Source organism: Phacochoerus africanus, chromosome 1, assembly GCF_016906955.1.
Source record: "Phacochoerus africanus isolate WHEZ1 chromosome 1, ROS_Pafr_v1, whole genome shotgun sequence".
NCBI classification, from domain to species: domain Eukaryota; kingdom Metazoa; phylum Chordata; class Mammalia; order Artiodactyla; family Suidae; genus Phacochoerus; species Phacochoerus africanus.
This window is the reverse complement of record NC_062544.1, coordinates 214,314,403-214,328,046: the sequence shown is the minus strand read 5'-3', so window position 1 is coordinate 214,328,046 and position 13,644 is coordinate 214,314,403. Positions and strand designations below refer to the sequence as shown.

Here is a 13,644-nt window from a genome sequence, read left to right as displayed (position 1 = left end):
AAAAATTTCAGAGCTGACCTCATAGAATTTCATTGATAATCTATTCCTATAAGAATTGTTAATATTTTCAGGTAACCCTTGAAAATACTGATTTTAATCCAGTTGTAAGTCTATTTGAAAAAATGTATCTCACTTGGTTGATTTTAAACCACTGAATCCATTATAACTTTATTTTAAACGATTACCTTTTCAAAGCAAAGGTAACTTTTCTTCCTAGAAGCCTACCTTGAATCCTCAGGTTGAGCTTCTAGGTTAAAAATATCCTATGCATGTTTCTAGTATAACGTCTGCACATTATACTGAAATGATTCACATGTCTCTCTCCTCCCACCAGGCTAACCACAAAGGCAGGTATAGAATCTTAGCTATCATTGTATTCCTAGGGCCTTGCATAGTGACATGTAAACAGGAATGATATATAAATGTTTGCTGAGTTGGATTAACAGACTTCCTAGAGTTGGTGACAAGGAACATTTAAGTTTTGAATGGCCACTCTTACCAATCAAGAAAAAGGTGATTACAGCAATAATCCCATAGCAGACATATCCATTTAGCCTTTTTGGTTTTGCGACACTGATGTGGTTACTCCTTGTGTTGCTGTCAACATTTTCTTCTTCATCTGCTGCTAGCTTCATCTCCACATGACTGTTATCACCATCTACCTGCCGAGCCAGACTAAACCGGGTGTATGACAATGGTTCTCCGCCAAACTAAGATTTTAAAAAAGAAAAGAAAGAAAAAGCATCATGAAGGCGCTTAAAGGGAATAGGGACATTTAAAGAAAGTTTGGTCAAGCGCTATATTTATTAATGGATATGACTTGCTATACATTCTTAAGGAAAAAGAAGTCTCTTCAAACCAGCATTCTTCCCTGTGCCCAAGTGTCAACGGCAGATGAGGGCTGGAACACACACTGGCCTTGTCTCATCCAGCCTTTTCATTCAGGGTTTCTTTTACAGATGGCTACTGGTATGCATTCTGACCAGTTCTTTCTTTAGTTCATCTTATCTACTCACTCGGCTGAACCCTCTGTACCATGCAGCCACACCTTTGGCACATGGAGGCTCCCAGGCTAGGGGTCGAATCAGAGCTGCACCTGCCAGCCCATGAGCCACAGCCATGCCAGATCCTAGCTGTATCTGCGACCCACACCACAGCTTACGGCAATGCTGGGTCTTTAATCCACTGAGCAAGGCCAGGGATCAAACCCACATCCTCACGGATACTAGTTGGGTTCGTTACTGCTGAGCCACGACGGAACTCCACTATGCCCTGAAACTTCTTAAAAGATTTTCCATTGAATTATACCTTTCCTCTGTGGGATCAGTTATACCTCAAGACCACCACTTCAAATGTAAATGAATACCTGATGATAGCTTTGGGTGTTATTTCATGCTTACTGGGCGAAAGCCATTCTTGTACATTTCATATTCTTGCAAACTGGTGACAGAGAAATACAACTTAAAATCTTACCAAACTAGAGAATGCTGATCTGGCTTGATCCATCATTCTGAGCTGCCACACAAAAGAACCTAGAAGTAAAATAGAGAATGAATATAATAAGTTCATTATATCTGTATCAGATTAGCGAAGGCTTTTCATTACCATACTAGATTAAGTATTATACATCAAATTTACTTTTAAGTATATCATCACCTTTCTAGAAAGGATCTTTGACCAATATATTTAGTTTACATGACAATTAAATGTAGTATGATCCTTAATTAGATCCTGAATTGAGGTGGGGTGAGGGTGGGGACATTGAAGGACATTATTGGGAGAAATAAAAAATTTGAATATAGACTATATCCTGGATAACAGTATTGTATCAATATTAGATTTAAGACCCTTGTTCTTAGATTAATAAGTATATAAGAAATAAAGCAAATGTGGCACATTGTTAATAATCCGTGAATCTAGGTAAAGAAGGCACATGGCTATACTGTAATGTTATTTCAATTTTTCCTGTATAATTGATATTTTATTAAAAATGTGAGGAGGGGGAGTTCCTGTCGTGGCGCAGTGGTTAACGAATCCGACTAGGAACCATGAGGTTGCGGGTTGGGTCCCTGCCCTTGCTCAGTGGGTTAACGATCCGGCGTTGCTATGAGCTGTGGTGTAGGTTGCAGACGCGGCTCGGATCCCGAGTTGCTGTGGCTCTGGCGTAGGCCGGTGGCTACAGCTGCGACTCAACCCCTGGCCTGGGAACCTCCATATGCCACGGGAGCAGCCCAAGAAATAGCAACAACAACAACAACAACAAAAAATGTGAGGAGGAAGATAATGTGAGAAAAATAATGTGTATATATATGTATAACTGGGTCACTCTGTTGTATAGCAGAAATTGACGTAAATCAACTATAATTAAAATTTTTCAAAATGTGACTAAAACTAGTTAGAATGTCATCCATGGTAAGTAGATTTAAGTAGTTGAATCTGAGCTCGCAGACGGAGCTCAGATCTGGCGTGGCTGTGGCTGTGGTGCAGGCCAATGGCTACAGCTCTGATTGGACCCCTAGTCTGGGAACTTCCATACGCCGTGTGCGTGGCCCTAGAAAGACAAAAAAAGAAAGAAAAAAAGATAAAATTAAGTCAAGACTGGTCATGCTACACAGATCAGTAACAAATCATCACTAATAGAAAAGGAGAGGAGTTCCCATCATGGCTCAGTGGTTAAAGAACCTGACTAGTATCCATGAGGACACAGGTTCCATCCCTGGCCTTGCTCAGAAGGTTAACTATCTGGCATTGTGTGGCTGTGGTGTAGGCTGGCAGCTCCAGCTCCAATTCGACTCCTAGCCTGGGAACCTTCACGTACCATGGGTGCAGCCCTAAAAAAAAAAAAAAACTAACAAAAAACAAACGAACAAAAAGACTTTAAAAAAAAAAAAAGGAGAGAAAACCTGATCCTTCCGATTAAATGAACAGTTCCTAACAAATGACTTGATTAGATCTTTGATGCAAAAACAATAGATGAAAGAAAAACCGAGTATGCTATTTTACAGATGAAAAGGCCAGTTATTTGAGAGTTAAGTGATGTGTTCAAGGCTAAAACCTGATAATATAAAAATGAAGTCCAACAGGTTACTGGATTTTATAGAAAGCATGTTTTCACATCTCCAGAAATGTAAGAAATTAATTTAAACTTTTTTCAAAGCACACTACCCCTCTATATAACCAAGAGAGAGACTTAAGTTAAAGTATAGGTATTAACTAAAATCTAGATTTTCTAATTTAATTTGGTTTGGGTGAGCCTAGACGCTTGAAAGTAATTATTATGTTGAGATGTATAGAATGGACATTTAGTCCATACTATTTTAAAGCTTTGCCTGTACTCCAAGTACACTCATAGTACACTTACCCTCTTAGTGCAAAGCAGGTTGTGATATATATGCAGACTGTAAAACAAAGACATATAAACTGACACTGGAAAAGTCTCCTATCAAAACCTATTAACAACAACAAAAATAATTTCTAATCCCCAAGCTTTTAGAGACTAGAGCCAATAAGCAAACATTCTGAGAAGCACAATCTCTTGCCCCATCTGGTACAAAAAGCTTATCACTATCACTGCACCAAAACTGTACAACCCAATCACTAGAGCCAGAACCAGAAGGCCCCACCCTGAACCAATTTTAATCACCCTTTTCTAGGAAAAAACAGCCTACCAGTTTAATGTTCATCTAACCCAGCCATTCCTCAAGGTTTCTAGTTTTAAGACTAAAATGACAACACATTTAAGTAAGTGATCTAAATAAAGGATTTAAATAGACAATAAGAAGATTGATTACAAGTCTGCAGAATTACTAGCACATGTAATTATGATTTTGTATAATTAAAATCTAAGTACTTTTATTTTACTAAGGAAACTTATATCAGTTTCCTGTTATGGCTCAGTGGTTAACGAACCTGACTAGCATCCATGAGGACTCAGGTTCCATCCCAGGCCTTATTCGGTGGGTTAAGGATCGGCGTGGCTGGGGCTGTGGCATAGGCCAGCAGCTGCAGCTCTGGTTTGAAGCCGAGCCTGGGAACCTCCATATGCCACAGGTGCGGCCCTAAAAAGACAAGACAGAAAAAAAAAAAGAAAACATATATACTATTTCTCTTCCAATCCCCAGGACACAAAATTAAAACTGTAACAGAAGAAATCAAGTCAGAGGAAAAAAAATTGTGACCTAGTAATCCCTATTTTTTTTTTTTTTTTGTATTTTGCTATTTCTTTGGGCCACTTCCGTGGCATATGGAGGTTCCCAGGCTAGAGATCAAATCGGAGCTGTGGCCGCTGTTCTACGCCAGAGCCACAGCAAGGCAGGATCCGAGCCTCGTCTGCAACCTACACCACAGCTCACAGCAACGCCGGATCGTTAACCCACTGAGCAAGGGCAGGGACCGAACCCGCAACCTCATGGTTCCTAGTCGGATTCGTTAACCACTGCGCCACGACGGGAACTCCGGTAATCCCTATTTTTAACTCCATCCATCATTGAACCCCACATCTGAGAACATAATCAATTCTATGATATCCACAAGAATTATCGCCTAAGTTTTACACATAATGAAACTAAGTCATTCTTTCAAAATAGTCTCACATAGCAAAGCTTTCTATTTAAAAGAACCCCTTAATGAATTTTCTTCCAACTGAAATAACTCTAATTCATGTGCTCTAAAAGCATGGGAGAGAAACTTTTTTCATACCAGTTATGTATCAGTCTATAATGTAGTTCTATTACAAGACTACATCAAAAAGCCAAACAACTCTTTCCCGGCTTATTTCAAGATGCCACCAGTGCTGATAATCTATTACAAGAGACAAACCAAACATCACCTTGATTTTTATTCATATTAGTACCTTGTATATCTTTGGTGTTGTCAATGATGACTGGAAAAACTATTCAGTTTCTCACAATAATGAAAATTAAGGTAAGCAAAAACAAAGCCCCATGTGTTTTGAACATGAAAGGAAGATCTGAAATTAACTGAGCCATGGGATGGAAAATAGGAGGCAAAGGGACTAGCTAGACCGCAGTTCCAAACTTCTTTCAAATTCAAATCATCTTATTCCTACTTTCTTGAAATACGGCATTACTTTCTATTTAATCTTTTAAAATACAGTCATTATCTTGAAGTCTTCAGCTATTTTGGGGTGTCTGAAAACCAGGGGGCTGTACAAAATACATATAGCTAAAGGGATACAGGGATCAGGTACCAAAATACACTTTCACCTATAAATATATAACATATCTAAAGCTGTCACTCCATTTTACCTGAAATAAAAATAATACACTTGTTTGTTATTATTCTCAAGCCCCTTTCAACTGAGAAAACAAGCCAGTTTTAAGTCCTTGGAGCTCACATAAAATGAAGTTCCTCTGCCTGCTCTTGAGACTCTGTTCTAGAGGCCTTCACTTCCTAATAACTTCAGTCTTCTCTCCAAAATAAGACAGAATCCAGCCCCTGCCTATACCCGACATTCTTCCTCTGTTCTTGAACTCCTACTCATTTCTTCCAGGGCCATACTCTATGAAGCCTTCTCTGACTGATTTCCCTATCCTGTAATACTTGATATGGAATTATGTGGTAATTAACAAAAAGCAAAGACATTTTATTAACAGTACTGGGGCATGTTTAACGTATATGAGGTTCATTTCTCATATCATTTGGAAATGATAGGAAAGAGAATATAATGGAAACCTTGGATCTTCTCATCGTTGCTACTATTGGGCAATGTTTAGTTAGCAGGGAAAATTTAAAAAGTAGAAAAACTTAAAACTTTACATGGCAGGGCTCCGAGATGTCAAGCAATTGGTTATAGACACCCATTTTGCAAACAATTTCCCTAGACAAGTATGCATTTGCAGGTGAAAATGAACAGATCACAGGAATTTACAAAACTTCTGCATGGCCCTCAGAACCCAGGTACTTGTGCGTACCCAGAGACTTGCTGAAAGTCTCTACTAGCTTTAAGGGTCTAACTTAATGGGCCTAAAAGGAAAAGGCCATGTAGAAAATCAACAAAAACAATCTCTCCATTCCCTATTTAGCTTTCTGAAAAAAAAGACTGTTCAGCTCAAAAGTCAGGACCACTTGAAGTCATTGTAGTCTATCTGTGTAGTGCTCATCTGAGAGAGCAGACAGAAGGCACATACACAGAAGAGTTCTAAAAGGCCTTAAAAGAACCACTTTTAACTAGCTTTCAGTTGTTGTCTGATTCAAGTTTTAACTGGGAGCCTTCTCCCTTATGGTTAACTACGTTATCAGAGGCAAATTACTGCCACCCCTTAGGGCAGAGTTAAATGAGTTGTTCTCTATCCAAAAATCTTCAGCACAGGCTAGGTTCACAACCGCCGTTACATAACAAGAACATTCCAGCAAAGAAAAGTTAAAGGGTAGTATGCTATATAGAGACTTTGGAAAAATACTTCATGTCAATGACAATTTTTTTTTTTAATTCTGGGTTTTCTTGTGGAGCATATTGAGTATTACAATCCAAAACTGGGGGAAAAGAAAGAAGGAAAAAAAAAAAAAAACCCAGCAGGGCCAACAAGTACTTTACTTTAGATAGACTAAACTTCATTTTCAAAGTGGGAAATCACCTTAAATGTCTGTCAGTAAGGTCAAACTCCCCCACTCAGAGGCCACTGAATCAACATCCAGTATTCCAATTCATATCTACACCTAAAATAAAGGTATCAGGTATCCAAATACTTCTGTAACAGAACAACTATTTCCTACTTCAATTTTCTTATCCAAAAAAAGCAGCAGCAATCAATTTCCTTGGTATACCCAAGGTCACCACAAGCAGTGAGCAGAGAGAAAATGCTAACCCAAGAGTCAGGTCACAAAATATTTTCTTATCCACCCTTCCCACTACTACCTTAAAAAAGCTATCCACCAGAAACAGTGACACAATGGGCCTCTAAGGCATCTGTCAATACAACACAGCCTTTTTATATTATACCCCTAGTTTCCTGAAGGCAAAAACCGATTCCAATCCCAAAAGCTTTTACTTAGACTTTACACCATAGCTTTTGCGGCAGGAGTCTTATTCCTACATCTCCCATCTGTTAGTGAGGAGAGCCTAGCAGTACGAATATTAATGTTAAAAACCTGCAGCGTTCAGTCGGCTTCTGCCTTGGGAAAACTGAGAACCCACACACAAGGCCCACAGGCAGCTATGAAAGATCAGACGTTCAAATATATACAGCTTACAGAACCCCCTGTCTAAATGCCCAGGACACAGTCGTAACGCAGTCCAGGAGAGCTTTGTCCCTTTCAGCAATGAGACCACGGCCTGGACGAGTACTGAGAAATCCGAGGGCTAGGAGCTCAAGGTCATCCACACACCCCGAAAGCCATTCCCCGGGGCCTCTTCCTGGAGCAGCCACGTGCTCCCCTCAGGGCGGGTCAGCGCTGCGGCAGCGTGGCTCACGCCTCGCTCCCCAGCCTAGTCCGCAGCCCAGGGGTATCCATGGGGACCCGCGTCTTTTAATGGCGAGCTAGTGAGGACAAGGGGTCCGGGTGGCCTGAGGAGCCAGAAACAGAATGGCGGGGAGCAGAGCGACCGTGGGGCACCCCTCATCCCGCCCTCAGATCCCGAACAATCCCGGCCGCTCCGCGACCGAGAGGTGGTGGAGGGTGTGGAGAGGGGAAAGTAAGAGCAGCCTCTCTCCGCAGCTCGTCTCCACCCGGCTTGCACCTGCAGTCCTTTCCCCGCCGCCACGCGCGCCCCGCTCCCGCCCGCCCCATCCGCAGGCTCTGCAACCTCCTGGCGCCCACGGCGGCAATCCGAGGCTGCTGGACAGCACCGAGCAGAGCTACACCCAAGACCGCTCCGAGCAGCCCTCAAACTGAGGGGAGAACGGGAGGGTCGGCGGGATTCTAACAGCAGCGTGTCATGCACACAAGCGCCTCCCCCATCCACCTCTCCCTTACCCACCGCAAGCAGATGCTGACACCCTCTGGTGGGATGGCCGCCCCCCCAGCAGCCGTTTATAGCCTGGTCCCGCCCTCTCCGACCCCCGGGGCGCTGCGTCACTTCCTGCCTCACGTATACCTCTGGAAATGGACGGCCCCGCGGCCAGGAGTGCGCACGCACCGGAGTCGGGAGCCCTTGGCTGGAGCGCGGGAGCTGGTGAGGTTGGAGGAAAAAGGCGCCAGACTGCAGGTGCCGGGAGGGGTCGAGGGGGTGGCGCATCGGCTTCCTACTCGCGGCCTCCGCTGTCGCGCGGGCCACAGCCCTGCCTCCCAGAGGCCTCGTTCTAACCTTGATCTATCCTCTGGCCCTGCAGTGCAAGGTCAAGTGCTGTTAGCGTTTATTCCTAAATGCTAAGTACTTAACTGAAGTAATATTTGAAAGCGTATGTCGTTCAGGGAATATTAAGTAGTCACTAATGCCATTTTGTGAATATATGTTTTACAACATCAGAAATATTAAGGATAAGCAAAAAGGGAAAAGAATTAAAGGCGGGGGGTGAGGGCTGAAAAAAAGTTAAAATCAAAATGTAACTGTATTCCACAGGAAACTATATTCAGCATCCTGTAATAAACTATAAAGGAAAATAAAAAGAAAAAATAGGAGTTCCTGTCCTGGCGCAGCGGAAACGAATCCGACTAGGAACCATGCTGGTTGGATCCCTGGCCTCGCTCAGTGGGTTAAGGGTCCGGTGTTGCCATGTGCTGTGCTGTAGGTCGCACAGGCGGCTCGGATCCCGCGTTGCTGTGGCTGTGGTGTAGGCCGGCGGCTGTAGCTCCGATTAGAACTTCCGTATGCCGCAGTGCGGCCCTAAAAAAAGCAAAACAAACATAAAAGTATAGATCTGGTCACATATGTGTATAACCGAATCACTTTGCTGTATACCTGAAACTAACACAATATTGTAAATCAACTATAATTTTTTTTGAAAAAGCAAAATACAAATTTGTATTTAGGATGTGTAAAAGCTGCTCATGAATCGCAAGGACTGGCACTGAGATTTGCAGGATGTTTTAATGCCTGAAGAAATGGAAAGGAAAATAGAAACAAGCGATTTATTGGGGTGCTGGAATTGCAGAAGTTTCCTGTTCATTGTCATTGTTATTATAATAGGATTGTGCAATGCTTAACAAATAAAATGATATTGTTACCACTTTCTAAACTCTCTGCAAACGTTCTCACCCTTTCCCTTGGTAACCTACGATCCTGTGAGGGAGATTAGACACGTTTACAAATAGCCGCGAAACTGGAATACGACTGGGGCCATAAAATTGTTACAGATAAAGCACTTTCCAAGTCTGAGCCCTGATGGGCAAAGAAGTCCTTTGAAATGCAAATCTGTTTCCTGGTCTCCGGCTTCTGCTCTCCCTCTCATGGGAAGTACGCTGAGTCTGCACCGCCCTTTCCCATGCCCGAGCTCCCTAAAATCTCTCCCCAAGGAGAAACATTTTAAAATCATACAAACAGAAATATCACCACACCTTAGTAGATCTACACAGGAAAAAGTTAAAGCAGTGAAAGGGATGGATTCACTGACAGGGCCAACCTGAAATTCTGACAATAGGCCAGCTGAGTCCCTTCTCTTTCCCGGATTGGTAGGACCTTAAAACAAACAGTGCTAATATCCAAGGGAAAATCTTATAACCACGCGAAGAAAATGGGCTTAGGAGACTGGAGGTCAGGATGCAAAGTATGAAAATCCAAATTAAAAAGTTTAAATTCACTAAAATGACAATAAAGAAGACAATAGAGAGCATGTCAATTACGTATTTATTTCCTTGCTTTTATTAGTAATAACACTAAGCAAATACATTTCCTTTACTCTCCCTTTCTTCAGGGAGACACTTTACAGGATCTCCTTCTTTGGCAGTTTAAGTAGATGGAAATAGATTTGTCTTGCTTTGTTGCAGAATCTATACATACTGAGAGGCAATTTTGCTTTGTCCGGTATTCCATACATATGTTTAAAGCTTTTTTTTTTTTTTTTTTAATCTGACTTTTGCTGTGTTGTTGCCATTATTATATAGCATTAGCTCCCACTTCTGCAGACTCAGTAATTTGGATGCCTGCAATGAAATAAATTTTTCATAACCTTTATTTGAACTCTCCAGAATAACTAAAATGGTTATTATTCAACTTCCAACAGTCCATAGAGTGTTACATAAGACCTAACTTACAGTGGACCTAAAATTCTTGCCGTTCTTCCAAAAGGTACACAGAAAAAAAAAAATTTTTTTAAATCATGTATGCTAGAATTTTGCATAAAGAAAAACTGGAGGTTGGAGAGGAGTGTACAGTGTGCTTAATGCATTGATTTTTAAAAGCCCTAGAGATCTGGGAAAAGAAGGCAAAGTCTGGTCTCAAGGAACTGGAATTCTCAACTTCCTTGAGTCTGGGTTACCTCAGCTTTTAAATGGGAATAAAAATACTTGGCTCATAGGTTTTCTGTGGCTTTAAGTGAGATAAGGCAAGTGCAATCTCCTAAAAACACACAGTATACTGGTACATAGGAGACTCTTGGTTGAGTCTGTCTGGGTGGGATAGAGCAGGATCAGGCAGGATAATGACATGGAAGAAGTCTGCAGGGCAGATTTGGGTTGCTGAGGAAGACATGCTAAGGCATGCAGCCAGAGGCCACCAGCTTGCCTGTGGTGTGTATTAAAACCCTGCTCTAGGCAAATACCTTAGGGGAATTACTGGTGTTAAGAGAAGGTTAAGGGAATCATCACCACTGCAAAATTCTCCCTCTCTCTCTTTTTTTTTTTTTCATCTTAAGATGAAACCAGGAGTCTTTCTATTTGGTGAGGGAGGAATAGCAGGAAAAAAACCAGAGAAGCCACTGACATAATGAAAAGAGGCCCAGCCTGGAAGTCAGCCACTGGTCCAGAGCTGTGTCATCAGCTGTGCTGCAGCCCCATGGGTTTAATGGCTTTATGCTTCAGTTTTCCCACTGGCCACGTGGGGAGAACATCCCTTTATTCCCCAGTGAATTAAAAAGTAGGAAAGCTCCTGAAATTACAGGGTTATGCAAAGATAAGTTGCTGCTAGTTCACAGCCTCAGCCAAATGAGTAAATGTGGCTGGAGGGGAAAAAGCCTGGAAACTGGAAAGTTCCAAGCAACTAGCGCTGAAATAATTGCTTCAGAAGAGGAAAGTTGTCTTCAATGGCTGTTGACTGCCCTGATTCCAATACAAATCACTGCTGCTGATAATGGCTAAGAAGAAAAGGTAATCAATCACCATCATTATTATCATTTATTTTGTGTTGAACAAAGGTGTGTAAAGAACTGCGAAAGGAATCTGTACTCCTGAAAAGGCAAAGAGGGTAGCTGGGAGAAACAGAGTTTATATTTAAAAGACAAATAACAAGTGTGCAAGCGTGGAAGAGAAGAAACGGCCCAGATCTGAAAAGGAAGGTAAGACTTGGATGTGCTCACCAAGGCACACTGTAATTTGCCACATCTTGTTCCAAATTGTATGTCTATTAGTTTCTAGTTGATTTTTATGCCTGTTTTTTTTTTAAACAATCTATTTTGTAATACAGAAGTACAGTTGAATGTAAACACACTCTCTCCTCTCTAACTCAGTCACAGGTAGAAGAAGGTACTTTTGCTGCCTACCCCATAAGATCAAAATCAATACACACACCTCTTCTGGGAGATACAGACCAGGAAACTACACACTGGGCAGGAATTATAAACCCAAACCTCCAAGAAGAAGTTAGGAGGGTGGGAGGTTTTTGGCTTTCAGACAAAGGCATTTAGTGCCTTTTCCCTTACATTTTCAAATGTTCATCTGTTTATGATACATATGTATATTTTATCACAATTTACAAAAATACATTAATTTGTAAACTCAGTCATAGAGGATCTAAAGCCATTTGCTTTTTCTGGGGTCCTTTCTGTGGCCCGAATGCTGGAGTCTCTGGGGTTAGCATTTCCCAAATTTTTGACTGTGCTCCATGGTAAAATGTCCACTTTACAACTCAGTCCACATGTGTGTGTATGTGTAGGTGTGTGTGTGTGCATGTATTCACATGAAACAAGCAAAACTTTCATGAAATGATACCCTTGCTGTGTGCAAAGCAGTCTGGAATTTTCTATGTAATTTTTTTAATGCTGCTTTCAACCTATTAAATTGACTTCTCAGTGGGCTCTGACCTGTGATTATAAACCCCCTCCTAATCCACGCCTTTCTCAGAGCATAAGTCCTTCTAGTGAACAGGACAAACGACTTGCTCCAAGTTAAATATCAACTCCCAAGCTTTCTCCTTGTTACTTTGCCCAATGTTTCAACTTGCTGCCACCCTGCCCTTCGGCAGATATTGAGTGAGGTTTTATGAGTTGGGAGGCAGAGTTTAAAAACATAGATAAAGCCTTTTCAGATGCTTTTCAGTACACCTCTCGGTGCAGCAAGTTAAGGATCTGGCGTTGTCAGTAAAGTGGCCCAGGTCACTGCTGTGGCCTTGGGTCTGATCCCTGGCATGGGAACTTCCACATGCCACATGTGTGGCAAAAAAATTAAGATAAAAATGTTTTCAAACATACTATGGTTGATGATGGCAGAACTCTGCCAGCCACACAGTAAGGCCTCATAGCAACCAGTATAGAAGCCACCCCAACCTACATTCAGCTCTGATCACAGCTCCTATTTGACAAACTGTATCTACTTTTTTTTACTTTGGAATCCTAAGCCCAGGGCCATCACTTTAGGACCAGAATTGTAAAATAAAAATGTGGAGCTCTGCACACTGCAATAGGATGTGTTCCAGAGAATGAAGGTGGACAGTCAGGTCATATATTTGAGGTTGGTATTATTTTCCATTTTATTTTGCATTTTTTCCCTTTAAAATGTACTTGGAAACTTTAAGTTTCCTGTTCTAATACTGCTGACTAAATTATTTTTTGTTTCCCCTGTGCCAAAAGGAAGCTTACACAAGAGAACATGGAAGAAGAGCAATCCAGGTTATCATGGTGGAATTTGCCCCTACTTTATAGCAAGTGGCAAAGATTACTCAGGGTAGGGAAAGCAGAATATATGATTAATTTTTAAATTAATTATAAGAATATTTATGCCAATAAGTACAGCAGTCAAAGTAGGAGTGTCAAGCAGGATATAAGGTCCTATTTAGCCTTATCTGGGCAAAATAGATCTAGTTTCATAATAACATTTCAATTTTGGAAGTAACTTTAGCACATGTACCATCCATGGCCTCTGACAGCTGTTCAATAAACTTACGTTAAAATCATTTAATAAAATTCCTAGTTCCCATCCTGGCTCAATGGTTAACAAACCTGATTAGTATCATGAGGATGCAGGTTCAATCCCTGGCCTTGCTCAGTGGGTTAGGGATCCAGCATTGCCATGAACTGTGGTGTAGGTCACAGATGAGGCTCAGATCCCATATTGCTGTGGCTGTGGCTATGGCCAGCAGCTACAGCTCCAATTCGACCCCTAGCCTGAACTTCCATATGCTGCAGTTGCAGCCCTAAAAAGACACACACACACACACACACACAAAATCCTGTATTTTATCCCATCAAGTGGTTATCTAGCTTCTCTTCAACCTTTCCAAGGAGATCAAATTTATCACTTCCCAAACCAGAGTCTTGGATAGTTCAAACCAGTAGAAAGTTTTCACCTATGCTATTCTGAATTCTCTTTTCCTCT

At 41.6% G+C, this 13,644-nt stretch overlaps 1 protein-coding gene and 1 long non-coding RNA gene across 11 annotated transcripts in view; one reads left to right on the top strand and one right to left on the bottom strand.

Annotated features, from left to right (window-relative positions):
• Nucleotides 1-8,118, bottom strand: part of TFRC (transferrin receptor) — a 29,987-nt gene extending 21,869 nt beyond the window's left edge. Inside the window, exons 1-3 of one of the 7 annotated variants that reach the window (XM_047789797.1) lie at nt 8,057-8,118; nt 1,474-1,532; nt 500-710 (exon numbers count right to left, since the gene is read on the bottom strand). In XM_047789797.1, coding sequence (XP_047645753.1) covers nt 500-710; nt 1,474-1,509 — 247 coding nt within the window. In that variant the 5' untranslated portion in view covers nt 1,510-1,532; nt 8,057-8,118. Of the gene's footprint in view, nt 1-499; nt 711-1,473; nt 1,533-3,361; nt 3,752-3,909; nt 3,929-4,852; nt 6,461-6,596; nt 7,627-7,935; nt 8,014-8,056 lie in introns of those variants that run through there. The other 6 variants (XM_047789842.1, XM_047789833.1, XM_047789807.1 and 3 more) reach the window with 6 other exon arrangements.
• Nucleotides 7,766-13,266, top strand: LOC125132516 (uncharacterized). 4 transcript variants are annotated; one of them, XR_007136264.1, is made up of 3 exons: nt 7,766-8,134; nt 8,522-11,390; nt 12,668-13,266. It is a non-coding gene; the product is annotated as an uncharacterized LOC125132516 (long non-coding RNA). The 4 variants fall into 4 exon arrangements; XR_007136266.1 differs by having other exon boundaries at nt 8,522-12,780; nt 12,900-13,266; XR_007136263.1 differs by lacking the exon at nt 12,668-13,266 and having other exon boundaries at nt 8,522-9,137.
• The last annotated feature ends 378 nt before the right edge of the window (nt 13,267-13,644 follow it).